At 38.6% G+C, this 24,341-nt stretch overlaps 2 protein-coding genes across 2 annotated transcripts; one reads left to right on the top strand and one right to left on the bottom strand.

Annotated features, from left to right (window-relative positions):
- The first annotated feature begins 6,310 nt into the window (after window positions 1-6,310).
- On the top strand, window positions 6,311-6,694 carry LOC138869087 (uncharacterized). The gene has a single exon (XM_070146677.1). The coding sequence runs from the start codon at window positions 6,311-6,313 to the stop codon at window positions 6,692-6,694; it is 384 nt and encodes a 127-aa protein (XP_070002778.1).
- A 6,061-nt stretch (window positions 6,695-12,755) lies between these two features.
- On the bottom strand, window positions 12,756-14,075 carry LOC138869088 (uncharacterized). Its single transcript, XM_070146678.1, has 4 exons — window positions 13,760-14,075; window positions 13,616-13,665; window positions 13,324-13,455; window positions 12,756-13,199 (listed from the first exon to the last, which is right to left on the bottom strand). The coding sequence occupies exons 1-4, from the start codon at window positions 14,073-14,075 to the stop codon at window positions 12,756-12,758; spliced, it is 942 nt and encodes a 313-aa protein (XP_070002779.1).
- Window positions 14,076-24,341: the final 10,266 nt, after the last annotated feature.

Raw genomic sequence — 24,341 nt, forward strand, 5'->3', positions numbered from 1 at the left:
CGATTCCGATTGTTATAAAAAGGATATTTTTCCTTAATTTGATTTGGTTCTAAAAATTGAGGCGTGTCCTCCTATTATGCTCCGCTTATGGGTGAGCTTCATAATTTTGTGACCCACTTTTATGTTTATCCCTGTTGGGAGATTTTATGATGTTAGCCCGTGTATATCATTTTATTTTGTACACTATTTAGGGCTATAAGTCCAAAAATTACTTTCTATTACTCACTACAATTGATTTGATGTGATTTCGGAATAATTGATTTCAATTTTTATGAATTGTATGCCCTATTAGTATGGGGGTTCATTATGTGTTGTGATGTTTATCGGAATTTATGAGAAGAAAGAAAAGAAATGGAAAGAATTCAGTTGGCACAATGTGCAATTACTTGTTATATAGAGTTGAGGACGAGATCCTCATAATTTTTATATGATGTGAAATATTTAAAACGGGCTACAAGCCACAGTGGGAGTTATATAAGGACGAAGTCCTTGTGGTGAAAATTTTATATGTTTAAATTCTCCCTTTGTGAAATTTAAATTTGTACTATAGTATTAACAAGGAGTCATGCCTGTTAGGCTTATTTGATAATTTTTTTATGTGCTTCTGTGCATATTTAGCCATATTTGTATTGTAACTACTGAGTTTTGACCTACGAGGTGAGTGCCTAGGTGGCGTTAAATGTTATTCGTTGATTCGGGTAAATAATGATGAGGTTTTCATGCCTCGCGATTGGCTGCCAGTGTTGTGAAAAAAAATTGAAATGAAATTTTGTTTAACATGAGGTTTATTGGCGATTTTGTAATTGATTATGAACAACTATTAAGACCAGAGATGTGGTTATGGGCATACATATGATGTGTTTCATGTCTAGATATCATTATGATAATGCAATGCTTGTAATGCTGAGATTAGTATTATTGATATATACATTATGGTGCTTTGTTGGGTTGTGGATGTGTTGTTAGGAGTTGTTTTGGTGTTACTCTAGCAGGTGGATAGGCCCAATTACAAGGGAGGCTCTGCCGAAATTTCTGAATAATTTGGGAGTCAGAAAAATTTGGGACATTGAGATGTGCGAAGAAAGAGGAAAGTTATGTTATGTGTTTGAAGCCGGATTCTACTTCTCATTTGAGAACGAATGATACTACGTAGGGGAGAATGTAACACCCCGGATTTTTTTTTTGAAGTACTTAATCACTATTAAGAATGTTGATGTGTTCATAGGCACGAATGGCTATAGCCAGTTGAGACTAATACCGTGCGTTGATATGAAAGTCAGACTTTTTGAAATTTGATTGGAGTATAAGGAATTGACTTTAAAGCTTATAAATGTTGATAAAAGAAATAATCTCAACTGAGATGGTGTTGTCGGATCCTTGCTAAATTTATGGTGACATAGAATCACCCGTAAGTATGTGTGAAATGATGCACTCAGTAATTTAATGTCCTTAGAATAATTCTTGGCACATTCGAGGACGAACATATGTTTTAAGAGGGGAAGAATGTAACGACCCGATTTGTCGTTTTAAGAATTAACGCCTCGTTCAGCGACTTAAGATCTCGAGCAACTTCGTAATATGTATTATGACCCGCATGTGAGGTCGAGTTTGGTTTTCGGAAGATTCGGAGTTAAATTTAAAGAATAGTTCTCATTTTGAAGCTTAAATGGAAAGAGTTGACCGGAATGTTGACTTTTGTCCAAACGACCCCGGAGAGGAATTTTGATGACTCCAATAGTTTTGTATGGTGATTTTATACTTGGAAGCATGTTCGGATTTGGATTTGGAAGTCCGTAGGACAATTCGGCGCATTTTGGCCAAAGTTGGAAAATAGAAGATTTTTGGAAAGTTTGACCGAGAGTTGATTTTTTGATTTCGTGGTCGGAATCCAATTCTGAAAATTAAAACAACTCCATTATGTCATTTATGACTTGTGCGCAAAATTGAAGTAATTTTGGATTGATTTGGTATGTTTCGGCGCAAAAGTATAGAAGTTGGAAGATTTGAAAACTCATAATTCGATTCGATGCGTGATTCGTAATTTCGGCGTTGTTTGACGTGGTTTGAAGCCTCAATTAAGTTCGTATTGTATTTTGAAACATGTTGGTATAATTGGTTAAGGTTTTGAGAGTCTCGGGTGGATTTCGGAAGGTTAGCGGAATGGATTTCGGACAAAAGAAACTGCGCCTTTTTCTATAGCAGCAATGGTGCAATCGAGGAGGCTACTTTGGAAGCTGATATCTCGAATTCTATAAAGAATCTGAAAATGTGCAAAACACAAAAATTGTAGCCCTTTAATTCTAGTTTCCAGAAAGCTAAACCATTCCCATTATTTGGATATTTGTACAGAAAGTTATGGTCGATTTAATGAAGGCTGGTAATGCTGTTTAGTAATTTCCCCAGAAATTTCTGATGCGAGGAGCCTATTTTGGAAGCTTATATCTCGAAAGCCATAAGGAGTCCGAAGATTTGCAAGACATGAAAGTTGTAGACCTTGTATTCTAGTTTTCAGAAAGTTAAACCATTCATAATTGGGATATCTGTACCATGAGTTATGATCGATTGAATAAAGGCAGGTAAAGCTATTTCTGGTGGATTTTTAGTGACGACTTTTAGTGACGAAAATGGCTTTTAGTGACGGATGGGCAGAAACATTTAATCACAAAAATCAGCACTTCGCCATTTCGTTTTGGAAGTTTTGGAGCTCGGTTCTTGGGCGATTTGGGCAATTTTCACGTGAAAACATTAGGGTAAGTGTTTCTTATCCTATATTGATTATATTTCATGATTCCATACTCATTTAGATCATGAATCCATGAATTTATGGAAGAAAAATCAAATTTTTAGCAAATCATCCAAAAACGAAAATTTAAATTTGAAAGCCAATCCGATATCGGAATTTGATAAAATTGGTATGGTTGAACTCGTATCGGAATGTGTGTTCGGATTTCGTAAAAATTATGTCGGGTTCCGAGAGGCGGGTCCCGCGTTGACATTTGGTTGACTTTTTGAATATGAAATTTTAAGTTGATGTTATATTATCCGGAATTATTTCCGATGAATTTTAATGAAGTTATACAATTAATTTGGATAGATTTGAGCCGTCCTGAGGTTAATTCAAGAAAGAAGGCGATTGTGAAATATCGGCATAACTTCCAAAAGATAAGTATCTTGCCTAATCTTGTGGGGGGAATTTCTCCTTAGGCGTTGAGTCTTATGTGGAAATTGTGTGATTTGAAACCATGTACGTGAGGTGACGAGTATGTACTTGGTTTATATGTGCAAATTATATTGGTTAAAATTCGTGGACACCCATATGTATTAAATTGGAAAATTGTATGGGACTTACTAAATCTCTTATATGTCATGCCTCATTCCTTATTTTCCAATGTTGTTTTGATATGATAATTTGAAGTGATTGCAACTCGACTTTTATGTGAACTCTGTGTTTATTTGAGTTTCCATTTTTTTTATGGAAAATACTTTCATTCTTGATTTTTATCTATAGATAATTTAAATGGGAAATTGTGTTAATAAGGTGAATAAATATATTTATTTCATGAAGTTGTGATATTTGAGCAATTGTAGTGCAATTTGTGAATGTTGTGATAATTGAGCACTTGTGGTGGAAATCGTGATATGTTGTAATATTTGAACATTTGTAGTATAATTTGTGAATGACGTGATAATTGAGCACTTGAGGTGGAATTCGTAATATGTTGTAATATTTGAACATTTGTAGTATAATTTGTGAAGAATGTGATAATTGAGTATTTGAGGTGTAACTTGTGAAATGTTGTGATATTTGAACACTTGTAGCGCCCGTGTACTGGATTATTTCCTTGAGATTTTTGTGTTTTTACTTTGGGACTACGGATCGATATTTCGGGAAACTCCCCTGCACATATATATTTGGGACTACGGGAATGCACCCGGGAGATTCCCCTGTAATGGATATTTACTTTGGGACTATGGATCGATATTCCGGGAGATCCCCCTGCACATTTATATTTGGGACTATGGGAATGTACCCGGGAGATTCTCATGTACTGGATATTTACTTTGGGACTACGGATCGATATTTCGAGATATCCCCCTGCACATTTATATTTGGGACTACGGGAATGCACCTGGGAGATTCCCCTGTACTGGATATTTACTTTGGGACTACAGATCGATATTCTGAGAGATTCCCTGCACATTTATATTTGGGACTATGGAAATGCACCCAGGAGATTCCCCTGTACTGGATATTTACTTTGGGACTACGGATCGATATGCCGGGAGATCCCCAGCACATATATTGAGAATACCAAGAGATCCTGGGTATACCAAGAGATCTCCAACACATATATTGAGGATACTGAGTGATCCTTGGGATACCAAGAGATCCCCAGCACATATATTGAGGATACTGAGAGATCCCCGAGCATTTACATTTGGGACTACGGGACGGGATCCCGGGAGATCCTCTGTCGATGTTTCTGAGTACAAAGTGTCTAAACAAAGAAAATTACATAAGGGTGTGATGAGGGCACATGATACCAACTGTTAGGGTTCAAGTATTGAGACCCGTATTGTACGATTATAAGATGAGGTGTCACAGGGTGACTTATATTCGAAGGTTATCTATTTGCAAAGATTATATTCAAAGGTACTTATTTTCAATTAACTATTTTGAAATGTCACCGGGTAACTTATATTCGAAAAATATTATTTGAAAGAACTTTTATTCAAAAAAATATATTTATTTGAAAGAATTATATTCGGAAGAGACTTGTTGAAAGAATTATATCTGAAGATATTTATTTTGAAGAATTATATTTTAAATATAATTATTCGAAGGAAGTACAAAATATATTTATTGGAAATGATTATAATCTAAGAATTATTACTGAAAAACATATGGGTGAAAGATTTACATTTGAAGGACTTGGTTAAATGGTTGTACTTGTATTCATTAATTGTTGAACAATATTTATAGTGTTCTTGTTGCCCTGCTGTTTATATCACTGGTTGATTTTTGTTGCTATCACTGCTAGTTGTTTTCCATTACTATTGTATGCTACTATATTGCACATGTTATTTGACTAGTAAGTGTCTTGACTGTACCTCGTCACTACTCCACCGAGGTTAGCCTTGATACTTACTGGGCACCGACTGTGGTGTGATCAGCCTATACTTCTGTACATTTTTGTACAGAGCCAGGTATTGGAGATATCGGAATCGGACAGAGTTAGTGTGTTGATCGCAAGGATTCACGGTAGAGCTGCTTGGTCTTCGCAGTTCCTTGGGGTCTTTCTATTTTATTGTGTTGTCAACTCTTATTCAAACAGTATTGTATATTCAATCCTTGAGATCATTACATATATTCAGTTAGAGTTCGTGACTCAGTATTACCAGTCTTGGGAATTTGTTATAACTATTTCCGTTGTTGGTTTCGACACTTGTTTCTATTTATAAAAAAAATAGCTTGAATCGTTATTAAAATCAGCTTACTTAGTCTTAGAAACTAAGTGTCATCACAACGCCTGTGGTGGGATTTTGGGTCGTGATAGGATGCCTGACTCAAAAGCCTCTCGCTATCACACACACAATCACTCAACACTGTACGCGTGTCTGACACAAATGCCCCTCACCAAAGCACATATATCTCTGTGCCTATGCTCACTGTAATATTAGACTTCAGAGGGTTATATTCTGGCCCAAGCACTAATCAATATCATATAGCCGAATTGTGGGGTATGGTGCACAAGTCGCCCCAAATTAGTATTACTTAGCCCAATATGGAATTGACAGTATCCGCTACGTACAGAAGTGTCACTAGTGCCAGATTCACAGGGATTTCATCCGAGTTTTGCCAAATGAGTTAAACGTAATGGGTTCACCCTAGCTGTTTGCCGTTTGGGGCATGGATGTGATTGAACCTATAGAGCCTATTGCATTAACAGGCATCGCTTCATCTTGGTAAATGTTGACTATTTCACTAAATGGATCGAAGTGTCTACTTACACAGACTTCACAAAGAAAGTAGTGGCAGATTTCATCCGGAATAACATCGTCTGCAGATTCGAAATACCGGAGTCTATCATCATTGATAATGTTGCTAACCTAAACAGCGACCTCATGAAATAAATCTGTGAGAAGTTCAGAATCGTCCACCGCAATTCCATATCCTACAGACCACAAAATGAATGGGGCAGTCGAGGCGGCTAACAAGAATATCAAGAGGACTCTACGAAAGATAGTGGACAATCACAGGTAATGGCACAAGAAACTATCTTTTGCCTTACTGGGCTATTGTACCACCATGAGAACATCTACTGGGGAAAAGCTGTACATGTTAGTATACGGAACTGAAGTTGTAATACTCGCAGAGGTCGAAATACCATCTTTAAGGGTTATTCAAGAGGCAAAATTGGATAACGCAGAGTGGATACGGGTCAGACAAGAGCAACTTATGCTTATCAATGAGAAAAGAATGGATGTAGTATGCCATGGTCAACTATATCTGAATAGGATGGCCAGTGTATTTAACAAGAGAGTGAAGCCTCGCCAGTTCGCACCGGGGCAGTTGGTCTTAAAGAAAATCTTTCTCCACCAAGAGGAAGCCAAAGGAAAGTTCGCACCAAACTGGCTAGGTCCTTACGTGGTTCACCGAGCACTGTCGGGTGGAGCTTTAATCTTGGAATAAATGGATGGAAGAATCAACATGAAGCCCATTAACTTAGACGCAATCAAGAGATACTATGTTTGAAGACAAATAGAGTTAGGTTTTTGCTGTAACAGAACTACGTTCAACCTGACTTTCTACGGAGGGATATGTAGGCAATCCACGTAGGTTTCGATTCCCCCCCCCCTTCTATTTTTTAATAGAAAAATCAAATATCACATTTGCATGTTGCTCTGAACTACGCCGGCTTGATTTTCCTAAAAAGGAATACGTAGGCAATCCTCATCGGATTCAGTCGTCTTTTGTAATCGAACTACATCTTGACCTGATTCCATTTGGATATGTAGGATGTCTGATTCAGGCTCGGTCATCTTCATTTGTATTTTATCATAATCCACGAACTACGTTCAGACCTGATTCCGTTTTGGATACGTAGGCAACCTAAAAGGGTTTGGTCATAACCTTAGGGAAAACCTTTGTAATGCATTAGTTCGAATTAGGACGCAGTCGCAATGGCAAGCTACCGCATTTTTAGAAGCATCACGGAAGATCGACATCAACAGAACGAAATTTTCAAGAAGATACGCTCGTGTGCGGAGAACTTTTCGTAACTTGTCACAATTTGGAACAATGGCAGTTGCCTTAAAAAGGTATTTTCAAAATGTTTTCTGAAAAATACAGTATTTTGTTCCATCTACCGAGGAGTAATGAGGATTAAAGGCTTTGATCATTTGTGTTTCAGATTTAGTAGCCCAAATTTATCGCCCCCGTTTGGATATATATACGTACCAAAGGACATTAAAATCTGTATTACGAAGAATATGACAATTTACTTGATCGTTTTCTTTATTATGCTTTTTAGATATCATGACCAGGTGCAACTTTGTGAAACTAATTAATGGTAGATTTGAACATTGAGATAATGAAACTAGTAACTAGACCACATATACATCTTATTCTTTCCTCCTTAAGGAGCAACGGTGACTCTTTATTAAACCTCGGTACGTATGAATTTATAATCATACTTTATAGGTTTAATACTGCATTTTACCTTTCAAAAGTAGCCATCTGTATCATTCCTTGAGATTCTAACCTTCACTATTGAGATCTCTTGGGACAGGCAATTGTCATCTGCTTAAGAGTAGCTCCTTGCTTATGCTCATAAAAATAGTGGACTGTGAAATTATGGTGCAGAGACAATGTCAAGAAGGCAGCGTATTGATGTATTTTAAGTAACATGAGTCCTACATATTTATACAGAATATTCATCCTATATTTTTGCTATATTATATAGAGTAGGACTCTTCTAAGATAGCTAATACAAAAAGTCTTAATTCTTGTAAACTAAGACTAAGTGATTGCATAGTTATCAGGTTTGTTAGCCGGATCATTATCTTCAACACTTCCCCTCAAGCAAGTGGGATGTGACTTCACTACACCTAGCTTGTCTCGAAAATACTGGTATTGGTCTTTGCCAAGAGCCTTTGTATGAACATCTGCTAGTTGGTCCTTGGACCTAACAAACTGAGTAATCAATTGTCCTTGAGCTATCTTCTCTCTCACAAAGTGGTAATCTAGTTCTATATGCTTAGTTCTAGCATGCATTACTTGATTTGTAGTCATGTATAGAGCACTCAAGTTGTCAAAAAATAAGATAGGAGTAGTCTTGATATACGTTCCAATGTCTTGTAGAATGTAGCTTATCCAGGTAAGTTTAGTTGCAGTTGCTGCCAGTGCTCTATACTCAGCTTCAGCACTTGACCTTGCAACAGTATTTTGCTTCCTTGATGACCAGGAGACACAATTTAAACTATATCCAGTAGTAGACCTCCTTGTAATGGCACATCCTGCCCAGTCTGCATCTTAGAATCCATACAGCCTGAAGGAAGACTGTGATATGATTCTCAGTCCATGATCGATGGTTCCTTTGACATACCTCAATATTCTCTTTTACTGCCTAAAGATGTATGTTGTTTGTATTTTGCATGAATTGACTTACAAGATTAACAACATAAGTAATGTCTGGTCTTGTGAGTGTGAGGTACTTTAAGCTTCCTACAATGCTTCTGTAAACTGAGGGATCAACTTCTTTGTCGGCTGCTTCTTGTAGACTATGCTTCTGAGCTAGTGGAGTATGCATTATTTTTACATTCCCCATATCTACTTTTCTAAGCAGATCATTTGCATATTTGCTTTGGTTAAAATGGATTCCTCCAGTAAAATAGCTTACTTCAATACCTAAAAAGTAACTCAAGGGTCTAAGATCCTTCATAGAAAATTCATGCCCCTGCTTTTGCACTACTTACCCTATCTGCCTTGAGTTGCTTTCTATTACAATTATATCATCTACATATAATAGAAGTAATATTGTTCCTTCTGCATCATGGAGAGTAAATAGGAAAGAATCAGCTCGATTGCATTTGAAACCAAGATGAAGCAGGAATAGACTAAATCTCTCAAACCAAGCTTTGGGAGCTTGTTTGAGACCATATAGTGCCTTCTTCAAGAGACATATATGATCATGATACATTGGATCAGTAAAGCCTGATCGTTGAGTCGTATAGACTTCTTCTTGTAGATGACTATGTAGAAAGGCACTCTTAACATCTAGTTGCCTAATGGGCCAATTAATGTGACAGCAACAGAGAGAATATCTCTTATAGTTGTAGCTTTAATTACTGGACTGAAGGTTTCTTCAAAGTCAATCCCTTCAAGCTGTGAGTACCCTTTAGCAACTAGTCTTGCTTTATGTATTTATATTGATCCATCTGGCTTCATTTTTGTTTTAAACACCCACTTAGATCCTACTACATTCATTGTTGAAGTTCTAGAACTAGTATCTAAGTTTCATTTTAATGTAAACCTGCTAATTCTTCTTGCATAGCTTTAAATCAGTGATGGAAACTAAGAGCTTCTTTTATAGTTTTAGGTTCTTCTTGTTTTGTTTATACATCGGGTAATGAGGTATGAGGTATAGGAAGAGACTTAGCTTTGAATCCGGCGAGCATTTTATGACCTTGATCAGTGATTTCAGGTTCAACATGAACTATGTTTTCTGCTGGAGGTGTTTCATCCTGGGCAATGAAGAAGTGTGACAAGTCCACTTCTAGCTGCAATCCTCTTGGATTTGTCACTGTGAATTGCATAGGTGCTTTATCTGAGCGAGAGGCCTCTGAGTGCAATTCATTAGTGTTTGAGTTTGCATGTCTGCAGAGAGCTTAGCAACACTGTTTGTGACCTCCGCAACCTCATCCTGATCAGACTCAACAGCATCAGTGTGATCAGAAGTTGGAGCAGTTGTTTGAGTAGTAACACCATCATCCTGATCATTTGAAACATCAGTTGCAATAGCATCATGATCAGCTCTCAACACAACACATTGATCATTTGAAACATTGGCTGCAACATCATCATAATCAGCTCCCAACAATTCCCCCGCAATAGAAGGATCTGATGAACCAGACTTAGCCTGTGATTCTAAGAAAAATTCAAAGAAGGTGGCCATATGACTAGAGTCATGTCACACCCCAACCTTGGGAGGTATGGCTGGCACCCGATGCCCGAAGGCCCGAGCGAACCAACCATGAGATATGATCTGAAATATAATAACCTGCAGGCAGAAGAGCCCAACACGACATATATATATATAAACTAGGCCAACAAGGCTGCAACAACAGTATAACAGCTATCCAGAAGGCCGATAGGGCGATATGAAAAATATATATATACAATGACCGCTAGTCTGCAAGCCTCTAAGAGTGTAAGACAATCTCAACAGGGGGGGACAAAGCCCCCGACATGCCCAAACCCACACATATACATATGTAATAGTACCTATGGACTCAAAGTCAGCAACTCCGAAGAAGTGGAGTGCGAAACCCAACGCTGATCCTGGGGGTCCTACTGAAGAGGCACGCCGCTCTGTCTATCGGAACCTGTGGGCATGAACACAGCGCATAAAAATGCGTTAGTACGAAATATGTATTGAATATGTAGGGCGACAAGTGTAACATGAAAAATGTAATTAACAAGAGAAGAGATATAAAGACAATTTGAATTCTGAAACTAGCCTCGATAGGAAGCTAAAATTCAACCTGGACATAAATGTATGCTCGTGAAATCGTCGTTCACTATCGCTACTTATAATATATCACATTATATAATAATAAATCCCTCTATGGGGCTATAATATCCATAACATACCCGGCCATAATAAAGGCTCGGTAGAATCGTACCCGGCCACGTGAAGCTCGGTAATACCAACTAATCAGTGGTTACACAATATGTGTCATACCCGGCTGTCTATAGTGCGGCTCGGTAATGAAAGTAAATACATACATATACTAAATCATGAATTATATAGGTGCAATGCGAAACCAACCTTAAAAGACATATTCTAAGAAGAGTCAAAGTGGCCTACCATCATTATTCCTCGACTATCATGGTTGCTGCTAAAATATTTAATTTTCAACTACGAGCCAACAAGTACTAACAACATGAGAGTTATGTATTATGAATACCTTTGAAGTAAGTGTTCCTTATTCGTGATTTATATGAATGTCGAAATAAGAACAAGTAAAAAGGCTCTAGTTCTTTTTAAACAAGGAACAAGAAAAACCGAGAATTCATAGATATTCTCTGAAGTAAGCACTCTATGAGAAAGGATCAGGTCTAAGCATCTTTATAAGTTGAAGATGAAATAACTCGAATCCGACGAAACAATTCGATAAACATTTATTCGAATTCTAGTCATGCTGAAAAGTATAGCGAAAGCCCTACATACCTTGTCGATGGAGTTATATACTATTTCCGAGACCTCGAAAGCCTTAGGAATGATTTCCTACATAATACGAACCATTCAAAATCAAATTCAAGCTCATAGCTTATATAATTCTTCATTTAGACATTTACGCGAACAACTTGTGGCCATGAATTTGTAGACTCTTTTGTAGATTAATTTCCCCCCAACACACCACCAAATTTTACTTTACTACATCTCCTCATCAACAGAATTCCATCCATGTCTTCACAGATCCAAACAACATAATAAAACCATATAGAACAACCCCAACAATCAAGCCATATTAAGAGAGGTTTCTTAACAAAATCAAGAACATTTCTATAGAGGTTTCAACTATTTCTTAAGAATTCTTATGGTAGAAGTTTACAAAGATCAAAGAGGAAGTTAAATCATACCTTATGTGACCAGAATTACTCAAAATTCGAAATTACTTCAAGGCGGAGTCTTGCTATGAAAAGTGAAACACCGAAGAATTCACGATTCCGAAGCTACCATGGTGTTCTCCATCTTGAGGATGACTAAATTGTTGTTATGCTTGGCTAGATGGATGGGAGGAGTTTGAGAGGAAATCCCTAGGTTTTTGGTTCTGTTTTGGAGAGGATAAAAAGCAGGGGTTCTGTTTTAAAAATTGACTTAAATAAAGAAATTTTAACAAACACGACTAGGCACACTGTTCCCGTAACAGTGTGCACCCCTGTACGAAAATGTTAATATCTCTCTACTCCAAAGTCGTATTAACGAACGGTTTATTGCGTTGTAAACTAGACTCATAGACCTTCGATTCAGTAGGTAGAAAACACCATAACTTCCAGTATATTGAGAGAAAAGCCGATCAACAGTTTATCCAAATTCCAGTGAAATTTAAACCCGTAACTTGCGCGCGATCTTTGTCGATTTTTTTTTAATCACAACTCAAATGACTTACAATCTTAACGTATAACTATCGCATCATTTAAATATCTCATAGAAATTATCTTCCTATCGAATTAGCCCCTTTACAACATGATAACGCCGAATACACAAGGTGTAACATTCTCCCCTCCTTAAGAACATTCGTCCTCGAATGTTAGCAGTTAACCTAACTTCTGATTTTTTTTTAAAAAAAAAAATTCGCCAGAGTTTCCCCTATAAATAGGAATATCCAAAACCTGTCATCAGCCCAAACATACATATCTAAGGCCACACAGGGCTACACATCATAATAATAACATCAACTTGGCTCACACGACCATTTACTTATACAATAATGATAATAAGAAGGTTAGCCATAACTTAATTACCTCAACTGTCACTGGTTGATATATGTGCAACACCTGCCATATTTGTCTCAAGCATATCACGTGAAGACTCAAATAAATGAGGGTATCTGGACTTCATGTCCTCCTCGGCCTCCCATGTCATTTCCTCTACATTATTGCTCCTCCAAAGTACTTTTACTGAGGCTACCTCTTTAGTCCGTAGCTTACGGATTTGACGGTCAAGAATGGCAATAGGTATTTCTTCATATGACAAGTTCTCGGAAACTTCAATATCCTCGATAGGGCTGATGCAAGAAGGATCACCTAAGAATTTCCGAAGCATGGAAATGTGAAATACCGGATGGATTGCTTCTAATTCTGGTGGCAGGTCAAGTTTGTAGGCTACTCGCCCAATTCTCTGAACAATCTGATATGGCCCAACATATCTAGGGCTGAGTTTTCCTTTCTTACCAAATCTCATTACACCCTTCATAGGCGACACTTTCAAGAATACCCAGTCTCTCACAGCAAATTCCAAGTCTCGACGTCGGTTATCTGAATATGATTTCTGTCGACTTTGAGCTACGCAACCTTTTATGGATCAACTTTACCTTTTCTACAGCTTGCTGTACCAATTCAGGTCCTAGCAACTTTGTCTCGCCAACATCAAACCAGCCAATAGGAGATCTGCATTTCCTCCCATATAATGCCTCATAAGGTGCCATCTGGATACCGGCGTGATACTGTTATTATAGGCAAACTCAATAAGCGGTAAATGATCTTCCCAACTTCCCTTGAAGTCTAAGACACAAGCTCGCAACATATCTTTGAGTGTCTGAATAGTGCGTTCGGCTTGTCCGTCGGTCTGCAGATGAAATGTTGTACTAAGGTTAACAAGAGTACCCAAACCTTCTTGAAAAGACCTCCAGAAATTAGCTGTAAATTGGGCACCTCTGTCAGATATAATAGAAAACGGAACTCCATGTAGCCGAACTATTTCCTTGATATACAGGCTCGCATAGTCTTCAGCTGAATAGGTGGTCCTACCTGGGAGAAAGTGAGCTGATTTCGTCAGCCTATCCAGAATGACCCAAATAGAAATGAACTTACGGCGAGAATTGGGCAATCCTGTAATGAAATCCATATTAATCGATTCCCATTTCCAAGCTGGAATCTTAATATTTTGAAGTAGCCCTCCAGGTTTCTGGTGTTCAGCTTTAACCTGCTGGCAGTTGGGACACTGAGCCACAAATGTGGCTATATCTTTCTTCATGTCGTTCCACCAGTATAGCTGACGAAGATCATGATACATTTTGGTTGAACCAGGATGAACTGAGTATCGAGACTGGTGCATCTCTGTCATAATTTGCTTACGAAGCTCCCCAACATTAGGTACACACCATCGGCCTTTATATTTTAGAATTCCATTATCAGATTGCTCGAACAACTGCTTCTTCTAGAAAGGGATGCTCTCTTTAATCTTGACTAGCTCTGGATCCTCAAATTGATGCATTTCCACCTCAGCTACCAGTGATGACCCCGCAATATTTTGGACTACTACACCCTGGTCACCTGTATCATGTAGCCGCACACTTAGGTTAGCCAATCGATATATCTCCTTAGTCATTTCTAATTTCCCAACTTCTACATGCTTCAAGTTGCCCATGGATTTGCGACTCAATACATCAGCTACCACATTCGCTTTGCTCGGATGGTACAAAATATCCACATCATAGTCCTTCAGCAATTCAAGCCATCTCCTTTGTCTCAAGTTCAAGTCTTTCTGCTTAAATATATATTGTAAACTTTTGTGATCTGTATAGATATCCACATTAACACCATAAAGATAATGACGCCATATTTTCAAGGCAAATATAACGGCTGCTAACTCAATATCATGAGTCGGATAATTGTGTTCGTGCTTCCGCAACTGCCTCGAAGCATATGCAATAACTTTTCCATGCTGCATTAAAACACATCCCAATCCAACCCTGGTTGCATCACAATATACCACATAACCTTCAGATCCTTCAGAAAGTGCTAGAACAAGTGCTGATGTTAAGCGTTTCTTCAACTCATGAAAGCTCCTTTCACATGCATCAGACCATTGGAACTTAACGGCTTTGTGTGTCAATTTTGTCATGGGAGCAGCAATAGAAGAGAAGTTCTCAACAAATCTCCGATAATAACCAGCTAAGCCCAAGAAACTACGAACTTCCGTAGGAGTTGTGGGTCTAGGCCAGTTTTGTACTGCTTCAATTTTCTGACCATCTACCTTAATACCTTCATCGGAAACGATATGCCCAAGGAAAGCCACTGAATTCAACCAAAATTCACATTTGGAGAATTTAGCATATAATTTCTGATTTTTCAAAGTCTGCAACACCACACGCAAATGATCCTCATGTTCTGCTTCTGATCGAGAATATACCAGAATATCATCAATGAAAACAATTACAAATATATCTAGAAATGGCTTGAAAACCCGATTCACTAAATCCATAAAAGTTGCTGGCGCATTAGTAAGACCGAAAGACATCACAAGAAATTCATAATGGCCATATCTAGTCCGGAAAGCCGTTTTCGGAATATCTCTCTCCTTAACTCGCAATTGGTGATAGCCGGATCGAAGATCAATCTTTGAGAAATATTTGGCACCCTGCAACCAATCAAACAAATCATCAATTCTGGGTAAAGGGTACTTGTTCTTGATAGTCACTTTGTTGAGCTGACGATAGTCAATACATATTCTTAACGAACCATCCTTCTTACGAACAAACAACACTGGTTCACCCCAGGGAGATGTGCTGAGCCTGATAAAGCCCTTATTCAGAAGATCCTTCAAGTGGGCTTTCAATTCTTTTAACTCAGCAGGAACCATTTTGTATGGAGGAATAGATATTGGTTGAGTATCTGGAAGCATATCAATAGCAAAGTCGATTTCTCTTTCTGGAGGAAGACCAGGAAGTTCATCAGGAAATTCATTCACGACGGGAACCGATTGAAGAGTTGGAGATTTCACCTCCATATCATGTACTCGTACCAAATGATAGATGTACCCTTTCAAAATCATCCTTCGAGCTTTAAGGTAAGAAATAAACTTTCCCTTAGGCGCTGCAGCATCACCTTTCCATTCAATAATAGGCTCACCTGGAAAATTAAAACGAATAATCTTTGTCCAGCAATCTACATTGGCATAACAAGAAGCCAACCAATCCATACCCATAATGATATCAAAATCAACTATTTCTAGCTCATGCAAATCAGCTAACGTATGGCGGTCATGAATCTTCACGTCACAACTTTGATATACCCGTCTAACTACAATAGACTCACCCATTGGCGTAGATACCTCAAAGGACTTATTCAACAATTCAGGCAGTCTATCCCATTTACTAGCAACGAAGGGGGAGATATACGACAATGTAGAACCAGGATCTATCAAGGCATACATATCGATAGAAAAGACGGATAGTATACCTGTAACAACGTCCGGAGATGACTCTAAATCCTGACGACTCGATAAAGCATACATGCGATTCTGCTGACCTCCTGAACCAGAAGCTCCAAATCTTCCCCTACCCCTGCCAGCTGATGTCTGCATACTCTGCCTAGGAGGACTTACCGAAGAAGAAGAAGAAGCCTATGCAGATGCCGTCGGCTGAGCCATACCCCCTCCACCTGTCATCGGACAATGTCTCATAATATGACCTGGCTATCCACATGTATAACATGCATCAGAACCCTGGCGACATGGTCAAAAATGATTTCGGCCACATCGATCACATCTAGGAAACTGAGGTCTCATCTGACTGAACTCGCCTCTAAACTGTGGACCTGAGGTCCGTGAACTCTGACCTGGACCAGAATAAGTGGTCCGATCCTGTCGCTGTCCCTGAAACTGTGGTGGTGCACTGGCTGCCGGATAAGACTAACGTCGGGGAAACTGTGGCCTAAATCCACCTCGAAACTCTCCTGTGTTACATGCGAACTGCGCCCTCTTCTGCTACCCTCTATCATGCTCTCGATTGGCTCGTTGTTGCCTCTTGCAATCCTCTAGACCATGTGCATATGCTTGAATATGGGCAATATCCATTCCTTGGTTTAGAGAAGCTGTAGTGCACTCATTTATCAAGTGTGCCCCCAAACCACTAACAAACTGGTGTACCCGATCACGCATATCAGCAACAATCGTAGGAGCGTACCTAGCCAAAGAGTTGAACTGCATGCTATATTCCCGAATGCTCATATTACCCTATTCTAAGTGTAAGAACCTATCTCGTCGGGCTCTTCGAAGCTCGATTGGCAAATATTGCTGTAAAAATGCCTTAGAGAACTCCTTCCATGTCACTGGTGGCACATTAGGCCCCCGAGTCTGCTTCCAAGTCTCATACCATGTCACAGCAACATCACATAGTCTATAAGAAGTAAACTCCACTGACTCAACATCCGTGGCATGTATAATTTGTAAGGTTCGTTGCATAAGATCCAGAAAATCCTGTGGGTCAGCATTAGGATCAACCCCTGTAAATACTGGAGGATGCAAGTTGATAAAGTCCCGAACTCTCACACTCACGGACCTATCAGCAATACCGAGGGTCTGGTGTTGGGCCTGGGAGGCCACTATTCAAGTCAGCAATTGTACAGCACTCCGCATGTCTAGGTCCTGATCAGGAATAACTGGGAGAGGGACTGTAGGTATGTTAGCTCCTCTACGCCCTTCCGGGGGTGGTGGGGGTACTGCCCCGGAAGCCTGAGAATCAGCCTCATTCTGTGGCTCATGTTGATCTACATTAGCAGGTGGCACCTGACTTGTGCCCTCTCCCGCCTCCTCATCCAACCTCTGAATAAATTTCATAGCCACTTGTCGTCTCCTAGTGTTAGGCATCACTGAGAAGGTAAACAAAAAGAGAATTAGGAATGAACACTTATGATTAGGCTCTATTGCACGATCTAGATCAAGAAGAAAGTAATAATCCTAAATGCCCAATAGCCTCATGTTTATAAGTGTGGTGCACAACACACCATAAACAAGACTCTACTAGACACGGCTCGCAGACTCCCTAGGACTGACCTGCTCTGATACCAAGTTTGTCACACCCCAACCTTGGGAGGTGTGGCTGGCACCCGATGCCCGAAGGCCCGAGCGAACCAACCATGAGATATGATCTGAAATATAATAACCTGCAGGCAGAAGAGCTCAACACGACATATATATATATATATATATATATATATATATATATATATAAACTAGGCCAACAAGGCTGCAACAACAGTATAACAGCTATCTAGAAGGCCGATAGGGTGATACGAAAAATATATATATACAATGATCGCTAGTCTGCAAGCCTCTAAGAGTGTAAGACAATCTCAACAGGGCGGGACAAATCCCCCGACATACCCAAAACCACACATATACATCTGTAATAGTACCTATGGACTCAAAGTCAGCAACTCCGAAGAAGTGGAGTGCGAAACCCAGCGCTGATCCTGGGGGTCCTACTGAGGAGGCACACCACTCTGTCTATTCGAACCTGTGGGCATGAACACAGCGCATAAAAATGCGTCAGTACGAAATATGTACTGAATATGTAGGGCGACAAGTGTAACATGAAAAATGTAATTAACAAGAGAAGAGACATAGAGATAATTTAAATTCTGAAACTAGCCTCGGTAGGAAACTAAAATTCAACATGGATATAAATGTATGCTCGTGACACCGTCGTTCACTATCGCTACTTATAATATATCACATTATATAATAATAAATCCCTCTGTGGGGCTATAATATCCATAACATACCCGGCCATAATAAAGGCTCGGTAGAATCGTACCCGGCCACGTGAAGCTCGGTAATCCCAACTGATCAGTGGTTACACAATATGTGTCATACCCGGCCGTCTATAGTGCGGCTCAGTAATGAAAGTAAATACATACATATACTAAATCATGAATTATATAGGTGCAATGCGAAACCAACCTTAAAAGACGTATTCTAAGAAGAGTCAAAGTGGCCTACCATCATTATTCCTCGACTATCATGGTTGTTACTAAAATATTTAATTTTCAACTACGAGCCAACAAGTACTAACAACATGAGAGTTATGTATTATGAATACCTTTGAAGTAAGTGTTCCTTATTCATGATTTATATGAATGTCGAAACAAGAACGAGTAAAAAGGCTCTAGTTCTTTTTAAACAAGGAATAAGGAAAACCGAGAATTCATAGATATTCTCTGAAGTAAGCACTCTATGAGAAAGGATCAGGTCTAAGCATCTTTATAAGTTGAATGTGAAATAACTTGAATCCGACGAAACAATTCGATAAACATTTATTCGAATTCTAGTCATGCCGAAAAGTATAGCGAAAGCCCTACATACCTTGTCGATGGAGTTATATACTGTTTCCGAGACCTCGAAAGCCTTAGTAATGATTTCCCACATAATACGAACCATTCAAAATCAAATTCAAGCTCATAGCTTATATAATTCTTCATTTAGACATTTACGCGAACAACTTGTGGCCATGAATTTGTAGACTCTTTTGTAGATTAATTTCCCCCCAACACACCACCAAATTTTACTTTACTACATCTCCTCATCAACAGAATTCCATCCATGTCTTCACAGATCCAAACAACACAATAAAACCATATAGAACAGCCCCAACAATCAAGCCATATTAAGAGAGGTTTCTTAACAAAATCAAGAACATTTCTATAGAGGTTTCAACTATTTCTTAAGAATTCTTATGGTAGAAGTTTACAAAGATCAAAGAGGAAGTTAAATCATACCTTATGTGACCAGAATTACTCAAAATTCGAAATTACTTCAAGGCGGAGTCTTGCTATGAAAAGTGAAACACCGAAGAATTCACGATTCCGAAGCTACCATGGTGTTCTCCATCTTGAGGATGACTAAATTGTTGTTATGCTTGGCTAGATGGATGGGAGGAGTTTGAGAGGAAATCCCTAGGTTTTTGGTTCTGTTTTGGAGAGGATAAAACGCAGGGGTTCTGTTTTAAAAATTGACTTATATAAAGAAATTTTAACAAACCTGACTAGGCACACTGTTCCCGTAACAGTGTGCACCCCTGTACGAAAATGTTAACATATCTCTACTCCGAAGTCGTATTAATGAACAGTTTGTTGCGTTGGAAACTGGACTCATAGACCTTCGATTCGATAGGTAGAACACACCATAACTCCCAGTATATTGAGATAAAAGCTCATCAACATTTTATCCAAATTCCAGTAAAATTTTAAACCCGTAACTTGCGCGCGATCTTTGTCGAATTTTTTTTAATCACAACTCAAATGACTTCCAATCTTAACGTATAACTATCACATCATTTAAATATCTCATAGAAATTATCTTCCTATCGAATTAGCCCCTTTACAATATGATAACGCCGAATACACAAGGTGTAACAAGTCATTTGGTGCACTGTCATTCTTGTTTTCCAGCACATAGGAAAGAGTTATTTCATCAAAGACAACATATCTTGACACAAAGATCTTCCTTGTGGTTGGATGATAGCACCTACAGCCGTTATGCAAGCTGAAGTAACCAATGAACACACATGGATATGACTTAGTGAGAACTTGTGTTTTCCATTTAAGTAAGGGAAACACTTGCACTTAAACACTTTCAAAATGTTGTAATCAGGGTGTCACTACAAGAAAAAGGGGTTTTAGTGGCAGGTATCAGTGGCGATTCTACTAATTGCCACAAAGGTTAGGGATTTAGTGGCGACTCTAACAAATCGCAATAGAAAGGTAAAGTTATTTGTGGCGACGGTAAATAGGTCGCCATTAAAAAGACACTATAGTGGCAACTTTACCTAATCGCAACAAATATTTTCAGCTACAGGACAAAATTTTACTTTCCCGGCAAAAGAGAAAATTTGGCTCTAAAAAATTAGCTCGTTAACTTTTGCGGCAATTTGACCGCCACTGTTCTTTTCATTTTAAAGTTTTAAGGATAAATTAAAATACAAACACTTCAGAAATATATAAAGTTATTTATTCTACTTTTTAAAGTTACAAGAATCTGCTCTCAATTCTCAAAAATCTCTCACGCTCAAAAAGGGGAGAGAACTCAAAAGTAGCCCTAACTCAAAAGGTTAGAGATCTGCTCAAGATATCAATCGTAATCTCAAAACCCAAATGGAAATTCTCTCTTCAAAAAAGCCCTAAGCCAGAACACATACTCGATGAATCCAATTGACCATTCTCACTCAAAAGGTGATTTTTACCCTGCTGCGCTGAAGAACCCAACTAAGGTGTATTGTTTCTTTGATTTCCTGAGGTTTTAACAAAGAATATCAGTAAGCTATTTCTTCTCAATCAGTTTAGGAATTATTTGTTGCTTGAGTTCAACTTTATTGTTGAACTTGACTGTAGAACTATTATCAGTTTTACCCGTTCGGATTCGTTCAAAGTATTCTGTCAACTAGAAATCATGATAGGCATAACCAAATAGGTAATAAATTTATGTATGTGCATATGTTTGGCTGGCTAAAGTTTAGTACATATTTGAGTTTTTGTATTTCACTTAGAACAACATGCCCTTAGGACCAAAAGATTAATTTGGTACTTCTTTAAATGAAAAGATTCTGCCCAAAAGATATATGCTTGCTCTCTGTGATTTGATCTTGTTACTGTATTGGGAAAAAACTGAGTCTGAATATTGAAAATGACGTGTCATGACACGTGGACTGGTCAAAAGGTCAAAACGCAATAAATAGCCAAGAGGCACGGGCGACAACAGATAGGGGGAAAAGAAAGCAACATAGGTGTGGACCGTTACTAAAGTAGGTACAAGTCTCGTACCTATTCGAGTCGTTTAAAGATCAAAGATCAGAAGAAGTTGAAGATACGAATCTGATGACGTAAAAGAGTTTAAATACAGCGTTAAATGTCAAATACTTTAGAGAATCTGAATTAAATAGAAATGATTGTGTAACGTTTCTTTTAAATATCATTTATTGCTCATAATTGCCTCATTAAGACAAAAACATTATATCTTCTCCTAGAATCAACTATAAAAGGGGAGAGACTCAACATCTGTAAGGACACGAAATACTATTGAGATCTTACTGAAATACAAAACTATTTACTGCTTTACCTTCATTCTCAAAATATTTTATTTTCGTTTCCTGATTATCAGTAACCCGAATTTCTTTCTAGCTTTGACCAAAGACTCAGTTTTTTGGTTAAACAAATTGGTTCCGTTACCGGGAATCTGATAATCTTTTCTTTTAAGCTACATCTTGTCCATTATTATCACCATGTCAAACAACAACACCAACAATAACAATGAAAACACTTTGGGAAACCCTGAAAATCAAATCCATCAAAATCAAGGAGATTTACATAACATTGAAATGGTTCCCTCCCCTCAAAATTCACCACGTCAATCTCGTGAAGGCAATCCTGAATCTCGTGCTGATCAACAAGAACAATCTGAACACTTTGAAGGGGGTACAAATGAAGCTTTACAAAAGCTAATTGATGCACAAGTCGGCAAAGCTCTTCAGGCTCTAGTTAGTCGATTGCCTGCTGCACCACCCACACCAACTCCTAATAATAATACATTGGAGAATCCCCGTTCTGATCTTGTTAATTCTGGAAATGGAGGAATCACCAGTGAACCACAGGAAGGGGAACCAGGTAATTCAAATAATTCCTATTTGCAAAATTTAGTACTAACCTTGCAGAAACAGATTAAGGAACAAAATGAACGTATTGAGCAAATCCCTGGAGTTCCGCCTGTAATAAATGGAGTTGACATGGACAAATACTCACAATAACCTTGGAAGCTAAGTGCTTCTCCCCTTCCAATTCTGAAAAAGTTCAAAATGCCTGACATCCCGAAATATGATGGTACTACAGACCCACGTGACTACGTGACTGCATTTACAACAGGCGTAAAAGGCAACGACTTGACCAAACAAGAAATTGAATCAGTACTGGTCAAGAAATTTGGAGAAACACTCACCAGGGGTGCATTAACCTGGTATTCTTTTTTATCTGAAAATTCTATAAATTCTTTTGCTGAGCTTGCAGATTCTTTTATTAAAGCACATTCGGGAGCACAAAAGGTTGAAAAAAGAATGGAAGATATTTTCAAAATCAAACAAGGAGGTTCAGAGTTGCTCAGAGACTTTGTTGATAGATTCCAGCGTGAAAGAATGACTCTACCCCGTGTGCCTGACAACTGGGCTGCAATAGCTTTTGCAAGTAATTTAAATGACAAAAGTTCTGAAGCCACGAGAAGACTCAAAGAAAGCCTTCGAGAATTCCCTGCAACCACGTGGAATGATGTTTACAACAGGTATAGTACGAAGCTGCGAATTGAAGAAGATACCGTACCTAAGTTTCATCATGAAGAAAGGGGTGGTTCCAGAAGATCAGAAACCGAAAAAAGATCAGGTAAAAACAGGTACGATCCATATATGGGACCTGTAGGAAAAGACCCACGGTCAAAACAAGATAGCCAGCAATATGATACAAAATCGAGGAATAGGGACTCTGATTCTTCATCGAAATTCAGAAATGATCGGAACAGACAAGAGTCGCGAGATGATGACAGAAGTTTAAAGGCACGGTTCGGCGGATATAACTTTAATGTCACTACCTCCGAGCTCGTGGCTGTTTTGAGAAGTATGGGAGATAAGGTGCGGTGGCCAAAAGAGATGCGGTCAAATCCAAATAGACGCAATCCAAATCATTGGTGCGAATTCCACAATGATCACGGGCACAAAACTTCAGAATGTAGATTCTTGCAGAGTGAAGTGGATCATCTATTGAAGCAAGGGTACCTCATTGAGTTATTTAGTGAAAACGGTAAACAAGCCTATATGAAAAATAGGCAAGAGCCACCAAAGCCTCCTTCACCCAAGAGAACAGTGACTGTGATAAGTGGGGGAGAAGATATTCACGGCATAACCTACACAACTTCCAACAAGGTTTCTAAAGTAACAATTACACACAGGAAACGGGTACGACAGGTTTTAGAAAATGAAAGTATTTCATTCGATGATGCAGATACCGAAGGAGTGATCACCCCACATAATGATGCACTGGTAATATCTTTACTTGTACATGATACTAATGTAAAACGAGTTTTGATTGATCCAGGGAGTTCCGTAAATATTATACTACTAAGGGTATTACGTGAAATGCAAGCTAAAGACAAAATGATACCCAAGGCGCATACCTTGTTAGGCTTCGACAAATCAAGTGTGGTAACAAAAAGAGAGGTAATTCTAACAACTTTTGCTGCAGGCGTTGTTAAAGAAACTAAATTTCAGGTAGTTGATATGGAAATGGACTACAATATGATCATGGGGAGGCCTTGGATCCATGATATGGATGTTGTTCCGTCAACTCTACATCAAGTTATTAAATTTCCATCACCGTGGGGGATTTGTCAAATTCGAGGGGATCAGCAAACAGCGAGGAGTATCAACACTGTAACAGATACGAGCACCGTAAACAAAGAAAAATAGCAATTACAGGAAACAGTTGAAGGTGTTAGCAATCAAACCTCAACTGAGCGAGAGAAAACAGATTTAGACTCGAGACCTGATACGATTCAAGAACCTGAGGAGAATGAAAA

This window comes from Nicotiana sylvestris, chromosome 5 (assembly GCF_000393655.2).
Source record: "Nicotiana sylvestris chromosome 5, ASM39365v2, whole genome shotgun sequence".
Taxonomy (NCBI): domain Eukaryota; kingdom Viridiplantae; phylum Streptophyta; class Magnoliopsida; order Solanales; family Solanaceae; genus Nicotiana; species Nicotiana sylvestris.